Consider the following 12,137-nt stretch of genomic DNA (forward strand, 5'->3'; position numbering starts at 1 on the left):
TTTCTCTAGATTTGAGGGCGTGAGGTTGTTTTGCTTGCATATTATTGTGAAAACATGTCAACAGAGAGAGCTTACACAGCATGGTGTATGTTTAACAATCCAGTTCTGCTGATTCTCAGAGGTACTGGCCTTCTTGACCATTTGTAACCAACACGGGCAAGCCAGGGAGAAAAATTAAAATAAATGGGACAGTTTTTCATTTCTCTACCACCCCTAAGAATTTTAATATATTACTCCTTTGTTTTTATACCCTGTTGAAAAGTGCTTATCTCTGCTATTCACTTCACAAAATCAGGAAGGAAAAACAAATAAATCATAGAAATTGGGAAGATTTTGAATAAGTCACAAGAGTGGGAATTTCCAAAAAATCTACACCAGATGGTACTGTGAATTCTCCCTTTGTGAACTCTGTTTGCCCTAAGAGAAGCACTGTTTGCCCTTCCATGAAGAAGGAAAAATACCCTAAAACATGGATAATGAGAAAGCTACAAATTCATAGTCTCCTTATCTTAAAAGGAACTCATACTTCCTCTAAATTAAAAACTTCAATGAAAAGAGTGCCAGGCCTGGAGCCAGCAAGACTCATCTTCCTGAGTTCAAATCTGGCCTCAGACACTTACTAGCTGTATGACCCACTTAACACTGTTTGCATCAGTTTCCTCATCTGTAAAATGATCTGGAGAAGGAAATAGCAAACCACTCTGGTATTTTTTTCAAGAAAATCCCAAATGGGGTCACAGAAAATCAAATACAAATGAAATAATTGAACAACAATTCATTTCTTAAAAAAAAAAAAAAACTTGAGTGTTGTGATTTGCCAAAGGTCATATTATAAGTGGCAAAGCTAGTTCTAGAACCCAGATATCCTAATCAACAATCCAATGTTCTTTCCCCTATATCTCTAGTTTTAAATATATATATATACCAAAATCTTAAGGATGTCAGGTCACAGGATCATAGATCTAAAGAGAGAAGGGTTGTCAGAGATCATTTAATCCAAACGTCTAATCTTGCAAACAATGAAACTAAGGCCCAGGGAGGTTAAAATGATTTCTCTAAGGTTATACATATAGAATCAGAGCTGGGAATCCAGGTCCTTCTCTGCCTCAAAACCAATGCTATAATTCCAGAATGTAATAAATGCTGTGACAAAAATCCTGTCATTAGGAGGAACAATTCATGAATAAGGAGAAAAATCACAAAAAAAAGTAATTAGACTAGAAAAATTCTGCATTTCAAATGAAGAAAAACAGGCATCCATTTTGTACCTCTGACTTTGACCTGGTAATTGTTGCATTCAGGACAAGGAAGAAGAGTAAATTCCTCTGTTTGGTACATTGAATAATCTGTGCTTGCAACCACAATCTGGTCTCCAGGTTTCCAGCTGCTGACATCATCCACCAGATGTAGCTTTACTCCATCTATGGCCTCTACCTGGAAACCTGAAAGGGACACCCCTAAAACAAAAAACAGCAAATTTTAAAAGAATATTAACATGGAATTCTACTTCCCAAAAATCACATCTCCATCACTTGCTCAATATCCAAATTCAAGATAAAATAACTTTAGGAAGTTATTCTTTAATGTACTTTTGTATATTTTTGAACATTATAGTGATCCACATATGTTCCATATTTCTCTACTAGACTGCAAGCTCCCTGAGGGCAAGAACCATGGTTGACTTGAACTTTTTATCTATCCCAATAGTCAACACAATGTTCTGAACACAAAGAATCTCATAAATGTTTGCTGAATTAAATATATAGTATGTTGGGGAGGGTTGCCTAAATTCCTTGCTCATCTTTAAAGATGGCACATACAATTCCCTTCTGAAAATTTAAAGTATTATCATCTTCATATGTAATGAGGATACACCAAAAATAAGAAGTTAATGGTTTTCTTTAAAAAAAAAAACATAGCAAATGAAGGTGACAATCCATATCAGTAACGGAAAACGTAAAAGAATTCTGTATGTCAACGAAATCAGACTTGGTATAATAATTGCAAAAATAATAATAATAATTTTTAAGTATTCAGATTTAAAACATGCAAAATATCTTAAAGATACTTCATTTGAGCCTCATAACAAAACTGTAAGCTAAGTATGACAGGATAGCTAGGTGGTAAAGTGGATAGAGCACCAAGTCTGGAGTCAGGAAGACCTTAATTCAAAGCTGGCCTCAGATATTTGCTTAGCTTTGTGATTCTGGGCAAGTCACTTAGCCTTGTTTCCCTCAGTTTCCTCATCTGTAAAATGATCTGGAGAAAGAAATGGCAAACTACTCCAGTATCTTTGCCAAGGAAATCCTATATGGAGTAACAAAGGATAGGATACAACTGGAACAACCACAAAGTATCACAAGTATAATTATCTCTTTTATACTAAAGCTCAGAAAACTAAATGATTTGCCTGTGATCGCTCAGCCAATAAGTGTCTGAGATGTTGCTAACTACAAATCCATCGTTCTTATTATTTTCCACTATACCACATGAAAATATTTAAAATGTATACAAAGACAAAAGTGATACTACATCTTTTATTATCCAAGAACCTTTTTTCTTCTGAAGATGTGAAGTAAATATTTGATAACTTATAACCTTGCCTGGTAATAATATCACCTGCTTTCTGTAAAGCACTTTAAGGTTTCCTAAGCACTTTTAAATACATTATTTCATTTGATACTTGCAATAGGGCCCCATGAAGTCAGTACAGTAGGTACCTGATGCCTTGTCCTCTTTAAACTAATCACTGATTAAAATTCTGTTTTTTAAGGAATTTAAAAGTCAAGGCATAAACTGGAACAGATGGCATAAAAATGTGACTAAATTCCTCCAGCTGAAACTGTCAAAAACTTTTAGACCTTGTAATTATTGTCTAAATTAGAATCCAACTGGAGTGAAAAGTACCATGTCATCTCAAGGAAGTGTGATTCATGAATACTGTCACTGTACGCTCATCTCATTTCTGGTAAGTGATAATATGCTGATGTTATGGGAAATGGGTGCCTGTCAGAAAGGGCTTGTGGATACATGAGATTCCAAGGGACTGGAATGATGAAGATCACTTCACATGGCATGAAGAATACAGGCATTCTTGGGTCCCAAGGAAGTTCTCCTGAGCAAATGTAGCATGGACAAGCTTTGAAATGCAATCCCTTTAGCCCTGTGCTTACTTATCTATCTACACCACTGAGTGGTTATAGAAGGAGCAAGAAGAAATTCAAAGTATTTCCTACCAGCCCATACAGCATGTATTTGAGACCAAGGGACTGAATTCTAAGACAGACTTTTTTTAACCCCAAGTCAAACCCAAGTTGAAAAAAAAAAAGCCCTATACCAATAATAATCATCAATATTTAATATCCAGATCATGAGGAGGACAAATGATCACCAACTACTCAGAACTGAGAAACATGAAGGTTTATTCAATTTACTTTGGGAGTCAAAGTATTTAATGCTCAACAAGGCTTAGAAATTATCTAATCTGACCCTCTAATTATAGAGTTGAGGAAACAGACTTAAAAAGGGGAAGTGATTTCCTAATTACAAAGTGCTATTTATGACTACTAAGTAGCAGAACTAGGATTCAAACCCAGAATTCTTTCAATTCTACTGTGGAATGATTATTTACATTTTGAAATATCTAGTTTTAGTAGGGAGAGGTGAAAAGTTATGCAACACAGATAGAGGAGTAGAAGTTGAAAGGAAGGGGTTGGAAGCAGGAACAGGGAGAACTGAGTGAGGAGGTTTAATATCTTTCAACAGTTTCTCAGTCTGACCTTTAGGAGAAAACCCTGCCTGGAACTACCTCCTATTGGCACCCCAGCAAAGGAAGGAAGGCAGGAAATAAGAGTTCATTCTCCCTGTTTCCTGAATAGAATTTCCACCTCTTCCAGAAAATAAAAATCATGGAAAACAAAACAATACTCTATAATTAATGATATTTTGACAAACAGAAGCCTTCCAGGACAACCAGGGTTTAAAATCTCTTTGGACCTGATGTGGCAAAGTTGTTATCCACCAAGAGGATCATGTGAGTTTTGCTTCAAGGCTTAATTTTATATTCAATAAGACAAGATGGAGAGGAGTAAAAATCTAAGCATGTGCATGTGTAAATGATGTACATTTAAGTACAATATTTATAGATATTTATATTTTTTAAAAGGTCCAATATAAGAATGAGTTGCTTCTTATTATTTGTGTGTTACACAAAACTATCTATCCTGGGTACACAAGTGGTTTTCATGGAGGCAGACCTGGAGATATTTTGAATTCCACAATCAAATCTTGCTACCAGTGTGTCTAGATTTCCATATAGTTAGCTATCTTTTGCAATGTGGGTGAAATACATAATCTTTTTTAAATTTAAATTTAATAACAAATTTCCACCAGAATTTCCTGAAGTTATATAATCCAAATTGTCAACTTCCTTTCTTCCCTCCCAGAGCTGGCAAACAATCCAGTCTGGGTTATAAATGTATTATCATGCAAGACGTATTTCTATATTATTCATTTTTTAAGTGAATAATCTCATAAAACCAAAATCCTAAAACATACTCAAATAAGCTAATGATAAATCATATGCTTCTCACTCCAAAGTTTGTTCTCTGGGGGTGGATAGCATTCTATTTCATGAGTCTCTCAGAATTGTCCTGAGACAATTCTATCACTCTACATTGGTTCATGTTGGTGAAAGAAATAATCTTATGCTAAAAAGACAGATTTCATTCCTCCTACGATGTGGATCTGTCTTCGGATTCTGCTACTCTTGATTAATTTCTTTTTTCTTGGGGGGAAAAGATGCCAAGTAATGATGAATTGTCTTACACTATTCAACTAAAAAGGCTTCTCTGGCATAAATTTACTGCCCTATAAACTTTTTCATTTTGTGACTGGTGAAAGTTAACCACATAAGTGAAAAAAAAGAAATACATCATCTGTCACAAAACTGACCAATATATCATAAGAGTGTGAGTTGTACTTTCTTACCTTCATTCCATTCACTATAAGCTGTTACAGCAAACTTCTGACCATCAACTGTGAAAAATTCTCTTTGGGCAAGAGCCTTCCCTCCACTGCTGTGATTTTCATAGTTTCTTACTGATTCGTTGCAAGAGGCACTTCCACCACCAATGACAGAAACTAAAGCCCAGGCTTGTCTGGGAGAAAAAAATATATTTAAAAAGAATTCTGTAAATCAAGAAATCATACTTTTCACTACCATTATTTATAGTATAATAAACTGGTCCCCCCCTTTTATTATAATATATTCAACACATCCAAGGTAGAGTAAAATCAAAGATTGAGCTTGGACCTGGATCCAAGTTTCACTTCTGACAAATATTGGCTATGAGGCCATAAGGAAATCATTTTACCTCTCAATGTCCTAAGACTATAAATTGCAGAGTAAATTGTTGATCTACATTGGTAGTTTCTTTACCAAAGAAGTCCCTCTGCCAGTGAAATCATAGGACCTAAACCCACATAGCAAAGAACTAAAAAATAAAGATGGTCACTTACAGGAAGCCTTCCCTAATCCCATTTAATTCCAGTGCTTTCCTTCTTTTAATTATTTCTATTTATCCTGTATATGGCTTACACATATATATATGTATTTATACATATATATATTTATATGTGTATAAATATATATATATGTATGTTTCCCCCAGATTGTAAGTTCCTTGAGGGTAGGGATTATCTTTTGTCTCTTTTGGAATCTCTAGTACATGGCAGTACCTGGCATATAACAGGCATTTAATAAATGTTCACTGAACTGGATTAAATTAGAAAATGGCTAAGCAAATTATAGGACATGAATGTAATTCAACATTATCATGCTTTAAGAAATGACAAGTATGAAGAACATAGAGGTATGGGAAAGACTTACATAAAATGTTGCAAAGTAAAATGACTGTAGCAAAGAAAATTATATATAATGACCACCATAAAGTAAGTGGTAAGAACCACCATCACAACACAATTGAAACTGAATGTTGTAAAATTATAAAGAATAAAGTTGGCCCCAAAGAAGAGGATATGAGAAAAAATCTCCTACACTCCTTTGCTCTTAGAGGGTAAAGCACACAAATGTGGAAGAAAGCACAATGTAGTTCTGTTAAGAAAAAATTCTCTTTTTTTCTTTCTTTTGAAAAAGAATTCTTTGTTATAAGAGATGGTTCTCTGGGAAGGGGAGGGGCAAAGAGAAAATCTAGGTGACATAAAAACAAGATATATTTTTGTTTTTTAAAAATCACACACATCCTCCACCCATGTCTCTGACCAAATGCCTTTGGAGGTTGTAACTCCAGACCATAACTAAAGAAACGGAGATGAAAAAAAGAAAAGTATGCTCATTTGCAGAGTTGTTTACCTAGTTTGGTAACAGGTGAAACAACTGTAACCTGTTCTTTACTTAATCATTTTCTCCCCTTCTCAAAACATACCCAATAATATCCCCCATTGTTGATCTTTCACTAAGATTCATTTTTATAATAATCTTTAAATTTATTTTAGACAACTCAAGAGATGTTAGGTTTCTTTAATCATGACCATGGTTTTATACCTGGTATTTATGCTGTACGTAAGTGTTGTATATGTTGTTTCCCCTGTGAGAATGTAAGATCCTTGAGAACAAGGGCTTTTCATTTTTGTCTTTGTATCCCCAGCCCCTTGAACAATGCCTAGCATATCTAAATATAGGTATTAGACCAATATTTCATTACTATGGAGGATTCTGAAAGAGAGAGAGAGAGAAGAGGAAATGCTCTACCAATGTATGTCTTCAATTTATAATCTTAAATAACTGCCTAAAGAAATGAAAAGGTAAGTGACTTGTGCAGGGTCACACAATCAGGATGTGTCAGGAAGGACTTGAACCCATTTCATTCTGATTTAGAGGCTGGCACTCCATCCTTTATCAGGCTGCTTCTTATCTGGAACCTGGTAGAGATTTAACAAATTCTTGTTTATTGACTGATCCATTTCTAGATTTGTTAGCAAAAGGATTAAATGGCCAATATTAGAGGTTTATTTAATGAGGCATTTGTTTTAATTTGTTGTCTCAAGGCTGTGCTCTATTTTAGTGAGTCTCTCTTTGCTGTTGTTCTTTGTTGTTTGATCATTTCAGTCATGTCCTTCTTCTTGACCCAATTGGGGATTTCCTTGACAAAAATGCTGAAGTAGTTTGCCATTTCCTTCTCTAGCTCATCTTATAGATTAGAAAATGGAGGTAAACAGGATTAAGTGATTTGCCCAAAGTCACATAAACTATGGTGTTCATTGTGGAACAAAAATTTCTCAATCAACCAGGGGGACAGTTTAGGTGAGGAATGTGTGTCAGTCTATCAGACTACTGGTTTCAACCACAAAAAGAAAAATTCCCAACTTCTTAAAAAAGTTAAAACAACCCATTGCTGATAGATACACTCTCTCCGCTGATCAAGTTAAAACAACTAAGCATAAACTTTCAAAAATTCCACACCAGCCCCACTATCAATTAGCTCTATTGCCCACTGACATCTCAAATTTCTATTTATACATTTGATACAATAGAAAGACTCTATTTGAAACTGCACACAATTAATGCCTCTTGTTTGTGAAGGAAGCATCAAAAGATCTTTCATTTATTTACCAAAACTGCTTCCAGCAATTACAGGACAATGTTCTATTCCACTGATGTTATCTCCCACTCCCCTCCTACATTTGAGGAAAATGTCACTGGACTAGAACAGTATCTTCAAAGGGGGTGTGTATTTATGCATGTAAGAGATAATGTCAAAGGAATGGAATACTGGCATGAAATCATAACTAGGATCCTGCTCCATCAATCCCAAAGTTATTAATAGGAATAGGGGGAAAAAAGCAACATAAATCTGGTGAGAAGCAAAAGGGAGTTTGGAAGCATCGCACTAGAATTGGAAGGGACCTCAGAGGCCAATTCCCTCATTTTGCAGATGAAGAAACTGAGGCTCAGAGAGATTAAATGATTTGTCCAAGATCACACCAATGCAGAAAACATCAGAGAAGGGTTTGAGCCTAAGGCAATGCAAGAATTTCTATTAACTTGTCTTATCACAAGATTAACAGATGATGTTATTTTGGAAACCAAAAATAGGTCCTAGATTTTTAGAATCCATCAATCAACAAGCATATTAAATACTGACTAGGTGCCAAGCACTATGTTAATAGGGACACCAAGAAAAAAACAAAAACAACCCTGACCTCAAGGAGTTTAAAATATAATAGTGGTCAGATACAGTTTACCAGCTTTTACATCATGATATATGAAAATATAGGGATTATTTCTCTCGTATTGAAAAATATACATAAACATTTATATATTATATGTTCTTATTTAGGGCATCTTTTTTCTGATTCTGAACTAATTATTGTCTGTCCACTTTGACTTTTCTACAAGTGTTGTAACTAATTCAAGAACTTCATAGAAAAAAGAAAATTGGCTCGTTTCAGCTCTTTGGTTTCCCTTAACTATTTAATCTTGTTAATTTCCAAAGCAGAATTTTTCCCTAAAATTTCTTTAAAAGAATTACTGAGAGTGGCTCTGACTTAAAAAAATCATGTTCAGCTAGAATGTTGGACAAGAACCCATCTAAATGGGGCCTCTTCTCCAATTTCTGTTTTCCTATCATTTTCTACCTCAAATACCTTGAGGTTTCAAGGAACTGAGCCAATTGCCTGCTTCTGGTTTGTTTGATATGCTGTAGGATTCAAATTTAGACTACAAAAACAAAAGGCAATGTCATACTCTTGAGATCCTCTTTTAAAATAAAAAAAAACTTTATTTTCCAAATAACTTCCAGTTTATCATGGAAATTTGACTTAATCTTTCAACTCACAATCTACTCCACATTACTTAAAACAGTTCAGCTAAGGAGGTATGAAAAAGAGGGAGTATCCATATGTTTAAAACATATGCATGATAGCTCAAAATAAGTTCTTTATAGTCTTTCTGATGCTATTACTATTATAGCTAGTGTTTATATAGTACTTTCAGGTTTTTGCAAAGCAAAAATAATAATATTTGCAAAACACTTTACAAATATTATCTCATTATATCCTCACAACAATCCTGGGAGGTAGGTGCCTTATTATCCCTGTTTTACTGATGAGGAAACAGATACACTGAGGTTAAGTGATTAGTCCAGAGTCATAAAAATAGTGTCTGAGGCTGGATTTGAACTCAGGGCTTCCTTATTCCAGTCCCATATCTCTATACCCTGTACTATACTTTCATGCCTCCATTTTTATTTATTTTGTATACTAAGCCTCTGAAACACTAGTGATGTTGATACGTTCTCTACAAAGCAAAAAATAAAGAAGGTCTATTATACACCAAATCTGCTGTGATAAAGACAATAAAAGACCCAACAGAGTTCTAAATCTGAAGGTTACCTAATGAACATTCTAATTGTACATACAAGAAAATTATGAGTTGCAGAGGTTCACTGATTGCCACGGTCACATAGCTAGCAAAAAGTGGGACTGGAACCTCAAAGTCCTCTCACTACCAAATGCAGTGCTTTTATGAAGCTCCAAATTTTCCCTTCTTTTCTTCTCCTCCTGCCAGGACAACAGCTTCTACATAACATTGCACTGAAATTAGGGGAAAAACAAAATAGAGAACCAGGTCACTTTTACCTGTAACTCAATCCTTTGATCAGCTTACTTCCCAACAGATTTTGGATGGTCAGTATTGTTTCATCTAGGAGACTTTTGACAGCTGAATCTCCAACAGCAATAGCAACAATCCGACCAGGATCCTGGGCTTTTAAAAACTCCTGAAGGCGCCTGCTCTCATTTTGGTATTCGTGGGTATCAAACCGATCAACCACCAAAACTTCAGCAGTGTCTTGGTCAATGACCCTCACGTTGAGACCTCGGTTAAAAGATTTTTCAAAACTATAAGAACCTGAGGTCAGCCCTGAGGAATGCAGAGTCTTCGCTAAGAGTGTCCACGATGTTTTCCAAGCCCCATGCAACTCCAGTGTCCCACCAGCTTCCACGCCAATAAACTTTTTGCCAAATGTTGGCATACTGTCACCTTCGTTCGATTTGCCAAATAAGGCAATGGTCGCTTTGGATTTATAACGGCATTTTTCTGCTCCAATATGAAGCGCTCCACCATCCTTGATCAGGATATAACGAGTCCTCAAAGTAATATTTCTGGATCCATCTTTATCATCTCCAAAGACAAGTAACCCTGGAAAGAGGGAAAAAGAGGTGGGGAAAGAAGGAAAAAAAAAAAAAACACTTTTTATGACCTGGCAAACAAAAGTGTTACCGCAAACTCCAAAGAAAGGAATTTCTTGTTTAAGAAAACACAAAACTTCTTCCTCCTTTCCAACAAAAGGGAGACAAAATAAGAAATTTATGTTTGTTTCCAAATGATCATAAAGAGGAAATGAGCATTCACACCTCTAACATAATACACTAAGGTGGTAGACGTATATGTATCCCAATTCTATTTATTTTGGAGGTTATCTGTTTCTTGGATTTCAAAAAGTCTATAAATCTAAAGCTCATTTAAATGTAGTCTAATGACCCATTGTGTCATCATTCCCCTTAGAATTGGGTCTTGTCTCAACCCACCAGTTGTATTCATTATCTCTCTTCCCCTGAAAGCTTCACTGGTTCCCATAGTCCAGGACAATTAGTATATTCCTAGATACCTTCAAAAGTACACTAAGCGAACCTCCATTCTTTTTTGGAGAAATGGAGAATGAGAATTACAAAATACTTTATAAGGAAATAATAAATGATATTGGTCTGTTACTTTGTTTTCCTTAATTTTTTTCCTTGTAAGTAAAGGCTTACTGAGGTAGGATAAAGTCTATCTCTATCTAATGTAAAAGGCATCAATAAATTTAAATTTGAAAAAAAACTTCAGTCTAAGAAATACCCTCAGCATATTAATCAACACTGACAAATCCACAAGGGACAAATCTTTGTGGCACAATTACATACCTCCATCCTGGATGACTATAGAGTTCACTGTAACATCTGAGTTCAAACGGAGCCAGTCTCCTTTCTTGATAATGACTTGCTTTTCAGCATCATGTTCTGAATCCCAATTCCTGAGACGAGGGTTTTGATCTGGGCAATTTTCTGCAATATTATTCCACATTAGAATATAATTAGATGCAGCAAGACATCAGCACATATTGAGTCAAAATTCTTGCAACACACTTAATGCCATTTGATGAATATCTATGATAATAGCAATGAAATAATATCAGAATAATACAATAAAATAAAGGTCCACTGCCCATTACTTTACCAGAAGAAGAGGAAATAATAGGTTGCACTTTAAAAGATGATAGATTTAGGGAATCTAAAGGAAGGAGGAAAGTAAGCAGATGGAGAGACAAAGGCATAGAAACAAAGAGAGAAAGAAAGGAGAAAGGGAAGAGGGAAGGGAAGTGGGAAAGGGAAAGGAATATTTAGAGCATTAAAAAAAAAAAAAGAACTGTACTAAGTAATGGGGATACAAACAGAAAATTGGGATAGTTCTGTTTTTAGTGAGCTCATGTTCTAAATAAAAGGAAATAGCACACATATGAAGTTGCTAATGGCAAAGCCTGATGGTCCTTAATTTACAATTGCTGGGCACCCTTAAGGTCATCTAATCCAATTCCTTTTTTTTTAATAGATGAGAAGACTGTCACCTGAAAAGGTTAAGTGATTTGCCTAGCATCATCCAGATAATAAATGGCAGAACTAGTACATGATCCCAACCTGGGTCCCCTAAAACCACTGCTTTCTACTACATGGCATCCTTTATTTCCTCAAGATGTAAAAAAGTTTTATAGCTTTTTAGTGTCGAGATCCAGTTCAAAGTCAAAGTAAAAACAGTAACTTGTTATCACCTTAACATACAGAATGAAAATATTCAAAAGGAGCATTAAAGACAAACCTCTGCAGGGCTTTCATCTACTTGATAAAATGGTACCAGTATAAAGACAGATGGGCACCACAAATATAAGGATTCAATTTGCACTGTTAACAGACCGAAATCTCATTAGAACTTCATCTCTGACCATGACTAAATAAAAAAGACATATGACTAATAATATTTCATGCTTAAATGGAACTTTATAATTTTCCATTCATACAGT

The 12,137-nt window shown here is 35.1% G+C and overlaps 1 protein-coding gene across 1 annotated transcript in view; it reads right to left on the reverse strand.

Annotated features, from left to right (window-relative positions):
- The window catches only part of CEMIP2 (cell migration inducing hyaluronidase 2), a 79,265-nt gene that overhangs the window by 48,466 nt on the left and 18,662 nt on the right, over window positions 1-12,137 (reverse strand). Inside the window, exons 3-6 of the mRNA XM_044678487.1 lie at window positions 10,987-11,127; window positions 9,661-10,222; window positions 4,990-5,159; window positions 1,269-1,457 (exon numbers count right to left, since the gene is read on the reverse strand). Coding sequence (XP_044534422.1) covers window positions 1,269-1,457; window positions 4,990-5,159; window positions 9,661-10,222; window positions 10,987-11,127 — 1,062 coding nt within the window. The remainder of the gene's footprint in view (window positions 1-1,268; window positions 1,458-4,989; window positions 5,160-9,660; window positions 10,223-10,986; window positions 11,128-12,137) is intronic.

This window comes from Gracilinanus agilis, chromosome 1, assembly GCF_016433145.1.
Source record: "Gracilinanus agilis isolate LMUSP501 chromosome 1, AgileGrace, whole genome shotgun sequence".
Lineage (NCBI taxonomy): Eukaryota > Metazoa > Chordata > Mammalia > Didelphimorphia > Didelphidae > Gracilinanus > Gracilinanus agilis.